We start from the raw sequence: 19316 nt of genomic DNA on the forward strand, positions 1-19316 counted from the left end.
CACATGCGGGTTCATTTCAAACTGCCACTTTTCAGACAAGCCTCCCAAAGCTGGAAGGATTTTTAAAAACCCTTTTAATGCTTGTGTTGTTGGCCTGTGTAGTGGGTAAAGTATAAACACACTCCCCTCCCCCTCCATGTGTTTGTTCAGAGCAGCGTTTGCCTGACAGCTCTGCCTTGTTCTGTATCGAGGAGCGCTGCAGGCTGTTGTTGTTGTCGTCCATGCGTTTGAATGTCATCACTCATCATGCCGACTGTGCTGAAGTAGCATAGACCTGAATCAGAATTTTTTTACATCCTGGCAATGGTCCTTGTTGCTTGGTTGAACTTGTAAAAGTGCACAGACTATTATTCCTTTGTGTGTCGACATTAAAGTCTTAGTAGAAGTGGGAGCAGTGTCATCGGGGACACCTGAGATAAGTGGATATGTCATTGAAGGTAAATGTACCTGCTGGTAATTTTAGGATTTTTGTATGTGATGGGGTTAGACCTCTAAATATATGAGAGCTTTTGAGTGTTGTTGTGTGCCACTGTAAAGTAAAACACTTACTGCTTCATTATCCTTCCAAAATATGGTGGTTGCTATGGTGTTTTTACTGGTTGCTAAGCCAGCATCAGGTGGTTGCTATGGTGTTTGTACTGGTTGCTAAGCCAGCATCAGGTGGTTGCTATGGTGTTTGTACTGGTTGCTAAGACAGCATCAGGTGGTTGCTATGGTGTCTTTACTGGTTGCTAAGCCAGCATCAGGTGGTTGCTATGGTGTCTTTAGTGGTTGCTAAGCCAGCATCAGGTGCTTGCTATGGTGTCTTTACTGGTTGCTAAGCCAGCATCAGGTGGTTGCTATGGTGTCTTTAGTGGTTGCTAAGCCAGCATCAGGTGCTTGCTATGGTGTCTTTACTGGTTGCTAAGCCAGCATCAGGTGGTTGCTTTGGTGTCTTTAGTGGTTGCTATGGTGTCTTTACCGGTTGCTATGCCAGCATCAGGTTGTTGCTATGGTGTCTTCACTGGTTGCTAAGCCAGCATCAGGTGCTTGCTATGGTGTCTTTACTGGTTGCTAAGCCAGCATCAGGTGGTTGCTATGGTGTCTTTAGTGGTTGCTAAGCCAGCATCAGGTGGTTGCTATAGTGTCTTTACTGGTTGCTAAGCCAGCGTCAGGTGGTTGCTATGGTGTCTTTACTGGTTGCTAAGCCAGCATCAGGTGCTTGCTATGGTGTCTGGGGTAGTTTTTAGGTCGGATTATGTGATAGTATTGATAGAAGTATTACTTTTAATGGTGGCAGTAGTACCTCAGCTGAGTTTGTGATTGAGTAGGAGAGGTAAGCTGGCAGCAGAGGACACTTATTTTGAAAGTAAAGGTGTGTCTGAGGATGAATAGTCATGTGATTTACCTGAAAGCAGTTTTTTAATTCAGAAAACATGAATCCTGAAGGGGGTGTACTCTCTCGTCTGTCACATCTGTTTAAACCCAGCTGGTGAAACAGGAGATTTAAACATCAGCACAGACTAGAATGCACTGCAGCTACAGGTCAAAGGTTATTCTGCCAAAATCCAGATGTGAGAAGATCTGAGCTGAAAAAAATGTTGATAGACTCATCTGAATGTTTGTAAAGTCAAAGTCACATTTACATATTTCTTATGAAGTGTTGGTTCTCAGTTCAGTTTGTCTGTCATTTAAAAAGGGTTATATTTATTAACACTGCAAACACTCGTGGCTCTCCATTAAACCATTAAGTACCAATGAAGAGCAGGATCAATGAGGTTTTAATTCATCTGATGGGTTTTACATCCTCTCCTGTAAATATATGTGGAACTGATCTTAAGAAAGGCTTAGAAATGTAATTAATCAGGGTGCACGGTATCACTGCAGTTCCTCACCTCAGTGCTGATGTGCAGTTGGTGTTTGAGATAATGTCATTTGAAGATGCACCTTGATCATATAATTTATCATCATCTTCTGTCATCCTGCACAACCTCAGCGTGACACAGGAAGCTGCACTGACTCAACCTCATTTTCACGGATTTATCATCTGTAACGTGCCGTTTTCTGTAGCTGCACAGTAACTGAGGATTAGAAACAGCTGCTTTAAAAAGTCCCCCGAGACTATTGTCTGACCTTATTTGTGTAATTTCACCTCAGAACCTGTTCACTGAAATGTGTCAGGGCAGGGAGGGAGAGAAGAGGAAACAAAGGGAAGAAGGAAAAGTCGTAAAGACGAGACGAGAAATAAATGCAGAGGAGAAAAAGACGAGATGAGGAAAAGAGACGAGAAGTAGAGACATTAGAGACAAAAGGTGAAGAAGACATGAGGTCGGTAAAGACGGTTTGTAACTTGGCAGGAAAGTCAAAGATCTGCATAAAATCTGACTTTTCTAAAGCTCATTCACAGATGGAGGGAGGGGATTTTTCTCAGGTGTAGTTGACTTAGAGGCTTCTCTGAATGAAGGGGCTGATTGCTGCACTCAGGTCAGTCTCACCGTTCGTCACTGTTTTCTATTTGTGTCGAGAAAAAGGACGGACTAATAGGGACTTCTCCATAATCAGTTTTACTCAACACTAAACATAACGTCACCAGATGAAATCACACGTTTAACCGTGTAGTTACAGGAAACATGGACGACTTTATTATTCTTTAATTGTACAAACAAACAGTGAAGATGATTTACAGTACGCACACACACACACACACACAGAGGCTGCTGCAGATTTAATCACCTCGCTTCTCATTCTGACTTATGAGCCCCCTGTGTTACATAACAACCATTAGGAGCCCACAGCTCTGTCTCTCACACACACACACACCCATAATCAATATTATAGAAGTGTATTTCCAAAACAAACATTCTCACACATTATGAAGTTATTAGTCTCTCACACACACTCCAGACATGTTAACAACACACGGTTCATGTGGGAGCTCTTGTGTGCTGCCTCACATATGAACATTATATACAGTCCCCGTCTCAGTCTGCGTCTGCATACACAGGTGGTCTGGCATGTTCCGGCTCAGCTCTGGTGCTGAAGCTGAACTGGTCCAAAGCAAAATGGTAAAGAGGGAAAAGCAGAAAGTGAAGAGTCAGAAATGCAGTGATGGCTCCTTCCATCTTTCCTGCAGCAGGAGAAGGAAATGGAGGCAAACAGTTTCCTCCAGGTGTCCTCTAGGTGTCCTCCAGGTGTCCTCCAGGTGTCCCAGCTTTGGCTGAGTCCTTCCCACAAACTGTGTGTGAGTAAAGGCAGAGCTGGGAAAGACCTTTGGTGTTTTTGGTGTTAGGCTGCTGTCCCACATTTATCCAGTTCGTTCAGACATTTTCAGAACAGCTGGAAAATTGATGTGTGTCCAGACATTTGCCTGCACATACACGACTGCATGTGAGCGTGTGCACGATGATCCTCGCGGACTCGGACAGATGTTGAAGTTCGCGTGACGTGCACGTAGAAAGTTTGAATTGACTTGACCCAAACCAGATGTTGAGTGAAGCTGGACAGAGTTGAACTGCTGTTTTTAGTTTTCTGCTTCCAGTTTGTCCATTTTTATGGATTTTGAGTCGATGAATTCAAAAATGACATTTAAAAGAATTGATTGCTTGATGTTGTTTTTGTTCCTTTACAGTCTTAACCATGTCCTAACTACGTGTCTTGTCCGGCTGAGAGACAAAATCAGTCCAATGATTCATCACAGAAACCAAATTCTGACCCATGACTCCTAATGTTCAACCTGGTGCCAGGTCAGTTCAGGTGTGTCTGTCAGCTACAACCGGTTTCTCTGTGTGAAACCAGCTCAGAGTTTTGAAAGTTCTTGGCGAACGGCTGATTCAGGCATCAGGCTGGTGGCTAAACAGGGAAACTGATCAGGACACGAACACGTGGGGCTCCTGTGCTGGCGACAGTTGTTTCTGGTTGATGTTAGACTGAAATGGAATCGACATCTGCTTTGAAAACCAAATAGATTACACGGAGAAATGAGACCATCTGTCCTGAAACTCGGTAGCTGTGTTCCAGCTGTTTGTCTGATCTCAGCACGACTGTCCGGTTCTGGAGGATTAACGCAGGCGGAAACGTAAACGGCGAGCTTCCACTTTATCTGACATAGATTTCTTTAGGCAGTTTAAATCTGCCGTGTGTGGAGGAAGATGGGGCTGCTGGGAGTTGATTGTATGCTGGAAAGTTTTATAGAGTTTCTGACGTGCAGGTAGATGCTGTCTGATATCAGCTGCTCGCTCTCATCACACACACACGCTCGATTTATTTTCCCCCTACAGTGTTGTCCTTATCCAAATCTCCATCTCCATCTTTCTGTGATGCCCAGGCCTTTTCCTCCACCCGCCCGGGGCCATTTCTCAAAGCAAATTCTCCCCACAGATGAAACATCACCCACCTCCAGATCAGACCTGATGGAGATTGAAATGTTATTTCCCTCCTTCCCCAGAAATTTGTGCTGCAGCGCTCTGGTCCTTCAGACCTCCCTCGTGTATTATCCCCCAGATCTGTCCCAACTTTTCTCATCTCATTGACTTTTGATGCGTCTTCTCAGCCGTTTGAATTTAGTGAATCACCCCCCCCCCCCCAGAAAACACTGGGAAAATAAAACTTTGGTATTTATTCGTCTTCTTCCATTGGTCGAAGTCAGAAGTCATTATGCTCTCGCCCACGATCCTCAGAGGGAGTGTCGGCTGTTTTTAATCAGACGGAGGGCGGCTGCTGGGACCACAGCAGACAGATAACCTCTCCAACTTCTAATAGCACCCTGATTTAGCTGCAGGGCTTTCAAACTGGGGTCCTCGGGGGTCCGCAACAGGTCGCCCAGCAAAATGAGATAAGTTAAAAGCTTTTTAATTATGATCCTAAACAAATGAGACCAACTCAGTGTTTTGTGTGTCTGGTGTCGATGCAGTGAAGGATGTTTCCATAGGGGCTGCTTGCTGAGCTTGTCTCACATCAGTTTGTGTCACATAAACATCTGGATTCTGACCAGTACTGATATTATACCAGGCATGAGATGGATGATCTGCTCCTTCTGCATTTTACTCCTCATGTAGTTTAACATTTAACCTTCTGCCTGGTTGAATCGAATTATAAAACAACGTTGATACTTTAAAACTGCTCTAAAACAGAAGCTGTTCAGTCTCACACAATAACTGAATAAGGTTTTCATGTGTATCAGCCCCTTAAGTCTTTATTGTTGTGTTACCAGATAGTTGGAGGGTTTCCACGGCCTCCATTGTCTATTAACAGTAGGTTGATAGAAACATCAAATATTAAGAACGCACATCCCATAATGTGGATTAGTATTTGCCTAATACCTAATACTGCATTGTAGTGGTATGAAATGATTACACGCCTGATGTGAACATGATGTTCGTTTTTTTAATTAGTTTTGAATGATAATGACCCAGTTTACGAAACTTATTTCCATTAATGAGACTTTATTTATGCTTTGTGTTATTTCTGAAATACATTTCTGCTGCTCCTGTTTTAATGAAACTGATCGACGACGACGTCATTCGTGGTCGATGACATGTTTACATCCTCTATCACGGCGGTCCGACCCGCCTGTCATTTACACGTCTCTTTCCTCTCTGTCTCCTCTTTGTCTCTGCCGACTCTTCTGTCCGTCACTGTCTTCTGTCTCGCAGATAAAGACGTTTGCAATTATTTTGTTGAGGATAGAAATTACCCACCCATTTGTCTGTAATGGGGACTGCGTTGTTACTGCCCCTCTGAAATGAATCCATTAGAAATGTTGGAGAACAAAAACGAGCCTCGCACTGTACTAATTTCAAATCTCTGAGGTAATTTGGACTCGTTAACAACAATTGGTGCCTTTGAAAACCAAAAGCTTGCTTTTTTCTGTGAATAGGACAAGATGGATATTTTTCTTTTCTGTCTTTTCATTTCTCCCCAAAGCCACAAAATGGAGTCTGCTTCCTGTCAGATGATGAATGACCCCTGAGCTCTTGGACGTCCCATAAAGAGACACCAAATTAGGTTTGGTGATAATGGCAGGACGGAACATGGAGAAAAGACGCTGTAATGAAACAGCGACACAAAGCAGAAGCAGCGTTTGGGTTTTCTCAGGGATATAAAACCGTCCCTTCACCTTGTGCAGGATGTAATAAATTCTAATTCGTTTCAGGCGACTCTGGGCTGTAATGACAGAAAGTGATTGTACAGGAAAGATCAGGACCTTGATTTTTAGAAATCGTGAAAATCGACAGAAAATGTTTTTGATCCATAGTTTAGATATTTTGCTCAGGAACAAAATGTTTGACAGAGAAATATCTAAATATATTTTGACTTGCTCTGCGTTTTTCTAAACCATCCATGCATGCACATCGTCTCAGTGCAAATACAGCTTTTTGTAGTGAGGTGTGATGAACTTAACATCCTGACGTGAATTAAAAAGCAGAAATGATCAAGTTTTATAATCCAGTGAAGGTTGAATATGAAGTGTAGCTGTGTGAGGACCCCGCAGCAATGCTAATTATCTAACGCCCACAGATCGCTGTTGGATGGAGAGAAGAGGTTGAAACACACACACACACACACACACACGTATGTGCACTAATTGGATAGTAAATTGTTATTGGTGTGTGTTTCTATGAAAAGGCCCTGGAGAGCGTTGCTTTGTGTAGATTAGACACATCAAAGACGTCTCACACAGTAAAATGCATCAGAGAGCGAGTGAAACTGAGGAACGTTGAAATCCTGCTGAGTGTGGGAGGCTGCGTGTGTGTGTGTGTGTGTGTGTGCACGTTTAGCTCAGCACAGTCACTTGACAGGCACGTTGTTTTTATTGCGTGTGCGTGCGCCGTGGACCGCGTCGTGTGTTTGTGCGTCTCGTCGTCGTCCTTTGATCACAATCAAAAACCCTTGAACCAACATTTTAAAATCTAATCTGTCGTGATTACAACAACAAACATTTTTATCATATTTAACTTTGAAAGTTAAAGTCGGTGATGGAAAGCCCAGTTTATTTGTGCAGCACAGTTCATACAGTCATTCAAAGTGCTTTGCAGAAATAAAAGACAAATTAAAAATACATAAGCAAGAATTAAAATAAAATCTGGGGTTTAAATAGAATAAGAAATGGAGCTGGAGTTAAATTAGAAGAGAAGAATGACTTCACTGTTGTACTTTTACTCCACTACAGTCATTTGACTGTTGGACTAGTTTTTAATTATTGTGCACTGGGTATAAAATACGATGCATTGTTAAAGATGACACTATAACCAACAGCCTTGTTATTAAAAATAAGGTTGATCCTCATGGTGGTTTGTGTTTGCTATAACTTGAGTCTGCATTTTAATCTAGTTGTAATTATTTCTTTTATAGGGGATGATGGTAAATGGAAATATGTGTTCCACTCCTTTATATTTAAAGAAACCGGATACGGACCCTGAGGTGCTGTAGTCCGTTCTGCAGGATGTGTACTTTTACTCGTAATAGTTTATGCGATACTACCTCTGTACTGTAACTTTTACTGCGGCTTGTTCCTTCCCTGAGGCTTTTTCTTTCCGAGTCCTGCTTTTGTTTCCTCTAACGATTCAGTTTGTCTTTGTTTGCTAACAGGGACCAGCACAGTGTGAATGCAGTTCATCACTTAGCTCCTCAGATGTTAATGCAGCGTGTGGAAAAGTGATCTCTGGGACTCACACCCTGCTCGGCCATTTTACAACGACGGGGTGAGGGGCGGGTGTGGGAATAAATAAGGAGCCATCTGGGCAGGAAGTGGCGAACTGGCATTTCTGTCCGCAGGAGAGTGAGTTGGAGAAATACGTCCGAGGAGGAGGCCTGACATTTGAGGGAAAGGAAGGAAGCAGGAAGTGGAGGGATAATGCACGAGCAGCTCGGTGGAGATTTATCTGCCGTGTTTGACCTCTGCTGGATGTGACCAGATCAGTGCTGACGTTTATTAGCTGATTCTTCAGGATGTTTGAATTTACAAAGATTTGATTTAGGCTCAGCTTTATCAGGTGCTCCTAAATTAAATTGAGACCATTTCTCCAGAGGCTGCAGACACGGACGGAAATCATCCAAACCGGTGCTGACGGGGCTGCAGCTGTTTGTCTTCTGACCAACCTGGTCACTAGAAATTGTGTTAATATGCTGCTAAAGCTTCTTTTGACGAAGTGTGATGAGGTCTGATCAGTTTTATTGAAGGTTTTAACAGACAGGTGTGTCTGCATGAGCACAAACTGTGGGTAAAGACATGACTGTGGCTCCAGTCATCTTCTGACACTTGTTTTGAGCTTGAACTGGGTCTCAGGCCTAGCTGTGTGAGTCTCTGAATAATCCAGAAGTCGGACTTCGACGCTCATGGTTCTAGAGTCTGACTTTAGTTCCCGTGGTTTTAAGGCTCAGCAGCTGATGAGCAGCTTCAGCTCAGTGTTGTGTCTAAAATGGGGGAGAACAAACAGTCATGCAGGTGCAGTTGTGCATGTAGAGCACAAATGAGTCGAGCCTTTTCAGAGTCTCTGTGTCCTCTAAGGCACAGGTGTCAGACTCCAGGCCTCGAGGACCTGGATCAGGTGGGTCTGAGCCAATGAAAACCTGCAAAGGCAGAGATAGTAGAGGCAGAGCTCCTGTACGGCCGTGTGCTCCGCCTGTTTTCACAGTAAAACCATCAGTCTGAACATAAATATTGATCAGTCAGGTAGGAGAAGAAGCTGCAGGCGTGTTGTTGCTCGATGCTGTAATGTCCCTCGGCATATTCTCTCATCGTGTCTCATGTTTTTGTCTCCTCTGCCTCTTGTTACCGGCAGCACGGAGCAACATGGCCACTGTAAGTCAGCAAAACGAGCTGCGGTTAGACAGACGGGCAACGCACCGGGGACCGTCTGGCATTTTGGAAAATCTATTTCTCCTATTAATAATCTAATAATTGTCAGGAGGAATAGAAGGTCTGCTGACGGTGATGTAAAGCTCTGCCTCTGCGCTGCAGAACACATTGGTTTTATATCATCGATAATTCAGAATCGTGGAGTGGAACTGCAGGTAGATCCCACCGGCTGTGACCAGGAAGGAGTAAGAAACCAGAATAGGAGTTAGAAATCAGTGGGGCTGATGGGAAATGTGGTCCTTAGCATCAGTATAATACAGGCAGAGTGAGACTGAATGAATTCAAATGACATTTCATTCAATAACTTGCTCATCAGCAGAATATTGGTTTCAATTAAGAGCAAACAGATTCTTCTTGTGAACTTTGTAACTGGAGAACAATACACAGTAGAAACCTAGAACAGGTGTTCTTTGGGGAACAGATGATCTGATTAGATTCCATGTACCTGGTCACATGTATTTGTATAATAATCAGCTGAAACGGGTTGTGTTGATAAATTACCAGTGCTGTGAGCATGGTCTTCATGGTCTAACTGGCACATCTGTTCGCAGGACCCTGTTCTTTGACCCGCCCACAAAGTTCTGATTGGACAGACACAGGAGAACACCAGGTGTATCTGAACCAATTAAATGAATTAGACTCAGAGGTGGGAAACCCTGATAAAGCGTCACAGCTGATGTTTTTCTGCAGCTGGTACTTCTCTGGTTTACGTCGTGTGATGTTCTGCCCCAGATGTCCTGGTTCAGTCCTGGTTCAGTCCTGGTTCAGTCCTGGTTCAGTCCAGCTGCAACAGCCACAGCTTAAACGTTGACACCAGTTCTGAACTTTCTGTAATTTCCAAGAGTCAAAAGAGGAATTGTTCTGCAAATGTGAGTTTCCATTAGCACTTACCTTGATTTAACTCCTCGTGTGTGTCTTCATGCCAATTCTGCAAATTAGCTTTCATTTTTTAAGGGTATTAAAGGCTTAAAGGAGGAAATGTGTTTACTCACAGGTGTTTTAGCTTATCGCAGCCAAACACAGACCAAATCTGCAGTCCTCAAAAAGTCTTTCAGGGAACAGGAACTACATTACTGGAAGGAAGACGTCTGCTTTTAAAATGTGGTTCTAGCTAACAGTACCCAGGACTAGGCCGTAGCAGTGAAATCTGGTTAAATCAGTCCGGTTTCGTTAAAGGGGGCCACCAAACATGAGTCCGTCTTGAATGTTATGTAAAAAATAAGACTCATCGCGTTTCAGTCTATGTGGATGATATTGTTCTTCTCTGTTTCTCTGATCATGTATAGTTGAAATAAGAGACGAGAAACCAAGAGTCATGACCTCAGGCTGTGGCGTTAGTTTGGGTGTGTGTGTGTGTGTGTGTGTGTGTGTGTGTTCATGAAGGACACACACTGTCGCAGACCAGAAGAAGGAGCTCAGTGCTGAGAATAACTGAGTATTAAACCAATTATTTCTTTCTTCCTTTGCCTTCGGCCTCTTTTCTCTTAAAGCCTCTTTATTTTCTGATACTTGTCTTGTTTCTCCAGTTATGTTTCATGTTTGCTGAGGAACAGGACGTATGTAGTGCACCCTGTGAAGAACCCTGTCAAACTGAATTCTTTAGGTTCTAAATAGAACCTGGTCTACATTCAGCTGTACACCGTTTTTTCTGTAGTGTATAAACCGCAAACTAGTATTTTTTTGTTTGTTTGTTGTTTGTATTTGTGGTTATTGTTTTTATGTTTATTCACTGAAGGTGGAGATGAGAGAACCTAAAGCACGTATGTTCCTCTGTGTTCTGTGTCAGTGCTGTATTACGGTGCAGCTGTTTACAGCTGTGCTCATGGAACAATAAGAAACAGACGACGTGTTTAGCTTAGCCGCTCTAATGAAGACATTGTGTTGGAGATTATGAAGCGTGTCCACATTAACTGTCAAATGAGTCGGAGCCTGGTCGATCACGGGCTTTTATTGGCCTCCTCTAATGTGATCTTCTCCTTTATGTTCTATTGATGCAGGAAGCTGCTCGTTAATGGATTGGTCTCACTCTAACATGCCGAGGCAGGATGGGACTTTGTAAGAGGGACTGGGCTCAGGTTGTCTGTAGTGACACTTCACTGGTGCTGTGGGGTCCACACACACACACACACACACACGCATCACTATTCCACCTAATCAGTAAACACAGTGTGTGTGTGTGTGTGTGTGTGTGTGTGTTGCCAAGCCGAGGCTTTTATGAAAATTACACTCAAACATTCATGCTGCTATTACACGAGCAGCAAAAAACAAAACAAAAAAACCAGCCAGATAAAAATCCAGCCTGTGGTGACTAGAGGTGGGAATTAAAGGACCAGTCCAGTCATTTTCTGTATTAACAGCGTTTCCAACACTCCCCACACACAGACTAACACCAGCTTCTGCTCACAGCGGACGTCCGTCAGTCCATGAGAGGGAGAGCGGACTGTAAACGCAGCAGAGATCATGTTTGTGCTGTTGACTGTCTGTAATTCTTATAGTGGGATTTAGGTGGATGGACTGACAGTCGCATGTTTGTGGATCACAGATGTCAGAGTTCAAGCTTCAAGCTGCTGAGGAGATAATCCAGTGGAAGGTGTGAAGATTATTTCTGGCAGGAGAAATAAAAAATGAATAAAAAGTCGGGGATGATGAAACTGAAGATGCTGGAGGGGACGTATGAGACTCTTATAATCGAATGAGACAGTGTGAATAGACAAGGATCATTATTGAGAAGGAGAATTTCTCTCTTTCCTCTTTTGATTGTGATTTTTGGAATGGCTGAGATTATTTAGCAAGAAACTGACAGAAAACCTGTTTGAGATCAGCGGAACAGGAACAACTTTCCTGCTCTTGGAGTTTGTGTTCCTGTTGAGGAGGCAGCAGGTTTTGGGGACCTAATTAGATCAGGTTCGTTTTGTTGTGCGGCTGAAAATGTGATGAATGAAAACAAGCTGGAGTGGATTGTTGGCAGGTCACATAGATGTTTCTTCGTTTTCTTTTTGCCGTATTCTGTCTAATTTGCAGCAGCAGACTCTCCCACATGAAATCCAATGAGAGCAGTGAATAAATCGCAGCCTGTGAGCCGTGCAGCATTTACTTCATCGACAAGGTCTCGTCTCCACCTGTTTGTCTTCTCTGACACCCAAACAAATGACAAGATTAAAACTTGCCGTTTACACTCGTCTTCCTCTGCTGTTTTTCTGCAGCTCGCCACGTGGGACTCGGTTCACGGACTGAACGGCAGTCTGAAGGAGAGCCGGATAGAGAACGGCATGCAGGGAGTGACGGTCAAAGTGGTCACGTTACTGGTAGGTACCGTGTGACCGGCGACGCTAACGTAAAAAATTAAAATCCAACCTGTAGCTGCTGCAGCGACTGTAACGGTAAAGCAACTGAAACTTCACTAATAGGATGAAGTAGCACAACATGGAAATACATAAAGTACCTCAGACATCTCAGAGTTGTACTCGAGTAAAAGTACTTGACTAATTGTAATGAGTTACCTTCATTTGGCGGGTTTCCATACAAATTCAAAGCACCAGCTGTTTTTCTCAACAAGCCAAAGTGGATGAAAATGCACAATAAATAACATTTAGCAGATTTTTATTAAAGGTTTGGTTCAGATTTGAGCTGCATGTGGGTGGAAGCTCACTGGTTGTTACAGCTCAAAATTTGTGAAGAAAACTACAGCAGCAGGTTTTATCACACAAGAGACAAATAAAATATTATAAAAGATTTATTGTTATGAATTAAAGAGAAATGTATGAAACCTGAGAAAGGTTTCAAAAAGAGGAAATTGTTGGAGCTCCAGTTGAGGCCCAGTGGTGCTTCGTATAAAACGACTAGACCTAAAGACCTAAAGCCGAAAAGAGAACATCGGATTCCTGATACTTAACTGAGTCACTATGACAGTGTTTCCAGTTCAGTTCTTCAAACATGAGCTCTGTTCTTGAATTAAAAATAATTCAGCAGTCTCAGCACAAAACACACTCGAGTAAATCCACAGAAATCTCTCTGTCAATAGAGAAAGTGCTTTGTACGGATCAGTGTGTCTGAGATTCGTCTGCTTTGATTCGACTCTCGCTCATGTTCCTGCAGCCAAAAGTCTCCGCTCAACGTTTGTTTCAGCTGCACCTCCAGATTAGTTTGAGATGGAGACGAGCGTTTTTCATCCCTGATTCCTCCTGCGCTGGCGCAGAAACGAGACTATTACCTTCGCCCTGCGGTTCCTCCCGTCAGACAAACTACCTGTTCCTCCACAACGTCACTGTTCTCCTAACAGCGCTCCGAGCTCAGGAACATTAGGTCTATTTAGAGTCATCAATAATAAAATCAGTTTCTAATCAGTTTGTAAGAGGAGACACTTTAAACCATTTCACATTAATAATAAACATAAACGTTCATGTTCGATCCAAACAACTTGTGTCACAGGCCACAGATGTGCCACAGATGTGCTGTCCATCCAGTCCTCATTCAAACATCTGCACATCTGTGGCCTCTGTGTCTTTTCCTTGTTGCACTTACCCCTGATTTTCCCTTGAAGCCTGAAAAACATTCATCTTCCTCGTTTGCTGTTCAGCAGCTTTAGCTTGAAGCTGCAGTTTGAGCTGGAGCTTTTATCCTCTCTAACATCCCCACTTCCCTCCATCTCTGCAGGAGGATCCTTTCGTTATGGTGGCGGAGAACATCCTGGGGCAGCCGAAGAGATATAAAGGCTTCTCCATTGATGTCCTGGATGCTCTCGCCAAAATCCTGGGTTTTAAATATGAGATCTACCAGGTAGGACTGGCTGACCCGCATCCCTGGGTTTGGAGGCATCACTCAGGCTTGTATTAATCAGTTTGGGTAGTATTTTCAAATGAAGCTGCTGGTTTTGGTAATCTCCATCGCTGATGGTTTGACTGATTGAAGCAGATACAGACATCATTGTGTAGAACTTGGTCCTATAGTTGTGTCAGTCTGTCTCTCAACCTTCCTCTGTGACGCCCAAAACTACATATTGTTTTGCGGCGTATTGAAGTCAGGGTATTGGATCAGTAACAAACTTTCCTCATATAACTGAGCCTCTGAAATATCGACTGGAAACCCCCTGAACTTTGTCAATGGTTCCTCCCAGGTGGCAGACAGTAAATATGGATCTCAGCTTCCCAACGGCTCGTGGAACGGCATGATTGGTGACCTCATCAACAAGGTAAATCTCAAGAAGGTGCACTAGACGCCAAATGGTCGCACAGTTCAGGATCAGATCTGTAAATGTGGTTTGACAAACATAAATGCTTATTTTTGATTGGCCGACTGTTCTTACTGACCTGTCTGGGCCTGCTTCATCTCCGTCCTCCCCCAGAGAGCCGACTTGGCGGTGTCGGCCATCACCATCACGCCAGAGAGGGAGAATGTCGTGGACTTCAGCAAACGCTACCTGGACTACAGCGTCGGCATCCTGCTGCGAAAACCCGAAGAAAAGATCAACATCTTCTCCCTCTTTGCACCCTTCGACCTCGCCGTCTGGGCCTGCATCGCTGCCGCCATCCCCGTGGTGGGAGTCCTCATCTTCCTGCTCAACAGGCTGCAGGCGCTGCGCTCGTCCTCTGCCCAGAATCCTTCGCCGGGCCAACCGTCCAATGGCGTGGGGGCGGGCACGCTGCACAGCGCCATCTGGATCGTTTACGGAGCGTTCGTACAACAAGGTGAGAGAAATGATGGTTCACCTGTGTTCACCTTTACTCACCTGTATACACCTGTGTTCACCTGTGTTCAGGTCTATTCACCTGAGTTCACCAGCATAAACGAGTGAGGTGCCAAGTGTGATGACTGTTTTGTTTTGCTCCATGGGATTTTAAAGGAAAAATGTTGCTCATCATGTGTGTCAGCTCTCATTAGCCCCCACTTTATATTTGTATTTTGGTGACTGGGGTTCTCATCGTGAGGAACCCGTGAGGTATTTTCCTTTTAACTCAGTTTTGGTTTTCATTGGATACTGAGCTGAATGTCCATCCATAAAAACAGACAGAGCTGATGTTGCTCTGTCTGCTGGTTGTCTTTGCTAACACGTTAGCCTTGTGTTGCTGTTGCTGAGCTGTTCTGCTGCCAAATAGCTAAAAAAGTCAGTTATTTCAGCTTTTGGTTCCGTGATGAAACCTGACATTTCAGCTCTGTTGATCAGCAGGAACATCCTGCAGCAGAAACGTGTCTCATTATGCTGCTGGAACCAGTTTCCTTTTCACCCACTGGGAGTCACACTGGATACAAACGCCGCCTGAAAGCAAATGAAACAGTGCAGGCTCTCTTGGAAATCAGGGCTCATCACAGGAAAAAGGAACATTATCGGTCTGGTAAAAAATGGTTCCGGTTTGATTTGGGCGAGCAGTTACACAGATTACAGTCAGAGAAAAGAGAAAACTAATCACTAGGAGGATTTGTAGCATCTGAAACATTTAACAGAAAAGCAGAAAAAAGACCATTTAAACTTGAAAGTGCTCAAATGAACGAGAGTTAGATTCCAGAGCACTGAGCTTCAATGAACGTGGGTTTGTGTGTGTGGGATTGTTGAACGTCCACGTCTAAACTGTGGGTGTAAGAACTTAAACGCAAAATGCTAAAATTTGAGGATTGTTTGACATAAAAGAGCAGTAAAGGAGCATTTAGATGAAGACCTGCCTGCTTTTATCTAATTTTATCTATCTACTTTAAAAAAAACATCCTCACTATATAAAATGTCCTCACTTTATAAAAACGTCCTCACTTTATTAAAAACGTCCTCACTTTATGAAAACGTCCTCACTATATGAAACGTCCTCGTTTTATGAAACGTCCTCACTTTATGAAACGTCCTCGTTTTATGAAACGTCCTCACTTTATAAAATGTCCTCACTTTATGAAACGTCCTCACTTTATGAAACGTCCTCACTTTATGAAACGTCCTCACTTTATGAAACGTCCTCACTTTATGAAACGTCCTCACTTTATAAAATGTCCTCACTTTATGAAACGTCCTCAACCTCAAGGTCTAAAAGTATTTTTTAAAAAAGTCTCGGTCCTGACAAACATAGAGGAACCTGCACACTCACTCACAGAGACATATTGATCCACACACGCTTTGACAAAGGTATTCGACCATGAACACACACACACAGTTTCCCAGTGGCGCCCAGCTGCACCTATTATGGTCTGGCAGGTTGCCTGGGAAACCTTTTAGGCCTAACAGGTGGGATTAGATGCAGTCATGGTAATGAAGCGGCAGGTGGCCCCCTGGTCACCAAGCAGCTTGTAACCGTGAGGTCACAGGTTCGATCCCCTCAGCATGTCGGTTCCACCTGTGCAGAAGCTGGACACTAAAAACGTCGGAGGTTTGATGTAATGACCTGCAGGTGATCTGTGTGTACAGGTGGGGACGGCGTGGTGGGCTCGGTGGCTCTGAGGATCGTCATGGGAAGCTGGTGGCTCTTCACGCTTATTGTGTGTTCATCATACACCGCCAACCTGGCAGCGTACCTCACAGTGTCCCGCATGGACCACGCTATACGGTAAGACACACACACACACACACAGAGGCAGCCGGCAAATCTGTGACTTCTCAGGATGAAAATATGTATTTTTATATCTCGTGATATGTGTATGTATATATACGTATGTATGTATGTATGTATGTATCATGAGATAAACCAAAGCACTGTTTCAGTCAGGCTTAAATTCCTTTCCAATCCCAAGTGACGTAAAGATTTAAGGTTAATTTTGATTTAAATATTTTCCTTCTAAAAATTTAACATGGCAAACATACAACTGTATTTCAAATAAATACAAGAGTAAAGTAAAAGTATATAATAAACTGAAATCGTTAACATTTTACACAAAAACAAAACTGAATTCTTTCCAAATTTTTTTCTGTAGTTGTTTGTGTCCTTGCAGTATTTTCTGTAGTTATTTGTGTCCTTGCAGTATTTTCTGTAGTTATTTGTGTCCTTGCAGTATTTTCTGTAGTTATTTGTGCCTTTGCAGTATTTTCTGTAGTTATTTGTGTCCTTGCAGTATTTTCTGTAGTTATTTGTGTCTTTGCAGTATTTTCTGTAGTTATTTGTGTCCTTGCAGTATTTTCTGTAGTTATTTGTGTCTTTGCAGTATTTTCTGTAGTTATTTGTGTCCTTGCAGTATTTTCTGTAGTTATTTGTGCCTTTGCAGTATTTTCTGTAGTTATTTGAGTCTTTTCAGTATTTTCTGTAGTTATTTGAGTCTTTGCAGTATTTTTGTGGCACTGTGTGCTTGTTTGGCTACTCTCTGGTTAGTATTTCCATTTGTTTTCCTTGGAGTATTTTCCGTCTCTGGTCCTTTATGTCTTTGATTGATAGTCACTTGAAACAGCAGCCAGTAAACCCTGGGGCCCCTGGACTGGTCCCAGTAATCCATCCCAGTGTACAGACATGTAGCAGCCGTGATAACGGACCTTTGTAGATGCATTCCTGTCGATCAGCAGCAGCACGGAGCTAATTGCTCTTTCAGGCTCAGCACATTATTGATCTTAAGGAGGCTCCTCTAACACTGATCATGTCAAATCTGCTGTGGAGGCCGGAGGAGAGCTGCAGCTCATCTCTGGTTTAACTAAGCCATGGGTGGGTAGTGTTCTTCTTTGCCTAAGTGGAGCCGACGTGTTAAATTTAGAGGGTCGACAGTTTAGCCAAAAAAGCTTTCGGCTTGAATATTTCTCCATAAAGAGAGCGGCTGGAGTTGAAGTAGTAATGCGTATGAAAAAGCAGAAAGTGTCTACACTCTGGCTGTTTGCCGCCCTGCAGAAACTGAATAAAGAGGGGGAAGTGTTCAAAAGTTCAGATGTGATTTGCATATGATATAAAGCTACAGAAATTCTGGATGTCTCATGAATAGGAATGAAAAAAGTTGGGTGGACTTAGAGCTAATGTGGTATCTTAGCAGGACTACTGACGAGGGTCGTGTCGGTGGTTTGACAGGTGTGTTTCAGTGGGTGTGGCTAAATGTCCTGTTCAACTAAAGAGTCTTAATTGGTGCAAATCAACCTGAGAACAAAAGCAAAGTGTGAAGGGAAGATAAGGTTCAGCCAAAGTTCAGCCGGTGGTTTTTCATGGGCTCAGATAATGTGAGTGTTACTTTGTCCAACTTGTCTCTGTGGCACCAGGTTCAAAAAGTGAAGTTTAAAATCTGCAAACCAATTAGAAGCTGTGCAGAGTTGCTTTCTGTACTGGGGGTACTGCGCTGTGCCGTGTACTGTAAAGCGCTTTAGTGAGGAGCTCTGGCTTTGAGTTGCTGCGGTTAAGACCATGAAAGCAGCAGAGGAGACGGCAGAAGCTCAGACGGTGACAGACTGAAGTTTTGCTTTAAAGGCAACTCAGCACCTGCTCCTGAAGTCGAACCCCACAGAAACGCAGGAGGAGCCAGAGCTGTGAGCTGGGGGTCGATTTATTTGAGCGATAAAAGTTATTTTTTAGTTTGTCAGTTGTGTGTTGTTTTTATTTACAGTGAAATAAAAGTAGTTTCACAGCTTCGTGTCCTCAGGTGCAAACAGATGAATGTGTTTATAGTCACATCTGTGGCCCCCGTGTCTTTTCTCTGCTTAGAAACAACACACACATTTATCCTGATCAGGGATCAGCTCCACCGTCGGCTTCACTGTGTCCGTGAACCGACAGTGAGCAGCCCAGGAAGTATCCAAACCTCCGCGCTGATGCAGATTTAATGTGAAATGGAAAAAACTCAGACATCTCAGTTGTTTGGACAATTTCTGTTGCTGGGTTCACCCTGAAAAGCCAAAGTGGCAGCACATCAAAGTCCCAGTCCTGTTTTTGTTCTTCAGCCTGTGTCATCACCCTGTGTTTCCAGTCCGCACCGGCTCAATCTGGCCACTGTTCATATTTACTTCATTCACTGATGCTGTCAGGAGCCTTCAGCCAGCCAGACCATGGCAGGACTAGCTGAGCGTTGTTGTTGTTGTTGCTCCTGAAGATGAAACATTACTCAGAACAGGATTGTACAACTCTGGACGGTTTTCACAGCAGCAGCCATTACTTTAATTCTGACTTATATAGCTTTATGCACTGTATTCTACAGGAAAGTTTTTTCTAGTTTTACTTCGGTCGTCCCATAACTTTAAAACCCCCTTTAGAATCATTTTGACAGGGTTTACAGATTGAATTCAAATGTCTTTAGGTATGTGGTGCTGTCACAAACCTAAAAAACTCCATCTGCATATGAACAAAACATTGTTTTCAGATTAATCAAACGCTCTGTGACGAAGTTCAATTATCCAGTCGGCCTCTAGAGACTCAGAAGCTGTGACTGCTTTATATTCCCGACATGTACTTGCAAAATCCACTCGGGCATCATCTCTGGCCTCCCCCAGCACCGTGATGATCCAATTAAACTCCAGCGTTAACGCATCAGTCAGCATCGTCCTGACGGCCGTCCGTCTGCTCCTCGCGCTCGCCGCAAGAACAAAATGAACATAAACCTTAAGAGAACG

The 19316-nt window shown here is 43.5% G+C and overlaps 1 protein-coding gene across 1 annotated transcript in view; it reads left to right on the forward strand.

Annotated features, from left to right (window-relative positions):
* The window catches only part of grid1b (glutamate receptor, ionotropic, delta 1b), a 323064-nt gene that overhangs the window by 288007 nt on the left and 15741 nt on the right, over nucleotides 1-19316 (forward strand). Inside the window, exons 9-13 of the mRNA XM_026315689.1 lie at nucleotides 12040-12141; nucleotides 13490-13612; nucleotides 13950-14024; nucleotides 14178-14520; nucleotides 16218-16356. Of these exons, the coding sequence (XP_026171474.1) occupies nucleotides 12040-12141; nucleotides 13490-13612; nucleotides 13950-14024; nucleotides 14178-14520; nucleotides 16218-16356 (782 nt within the window). The remainder of the gene's footprint in view (nucleotides 1-12039; nucleotides 12142-13489; nucleotides 13613-13949; nucleotides 14025-14177; nucleotides 14521-16217; nucleotides 16357-19316) is intronic.

This window comes from Mastacembelus armatus, chromosome 19 (assembly GCF_900324485.2).
Source record: "Mastacembelus armatus chromosome 19, fMasArm1.2, whole genome shotgun sequence".
In the NCBI taxonomy this organism is placed as follows: Eukaryota; Metazoa; Chordata; class Actinopteri; order Synbranchiformes; family Mastacembelidae; genus Mastacembelus; species Mastacembelus armatus.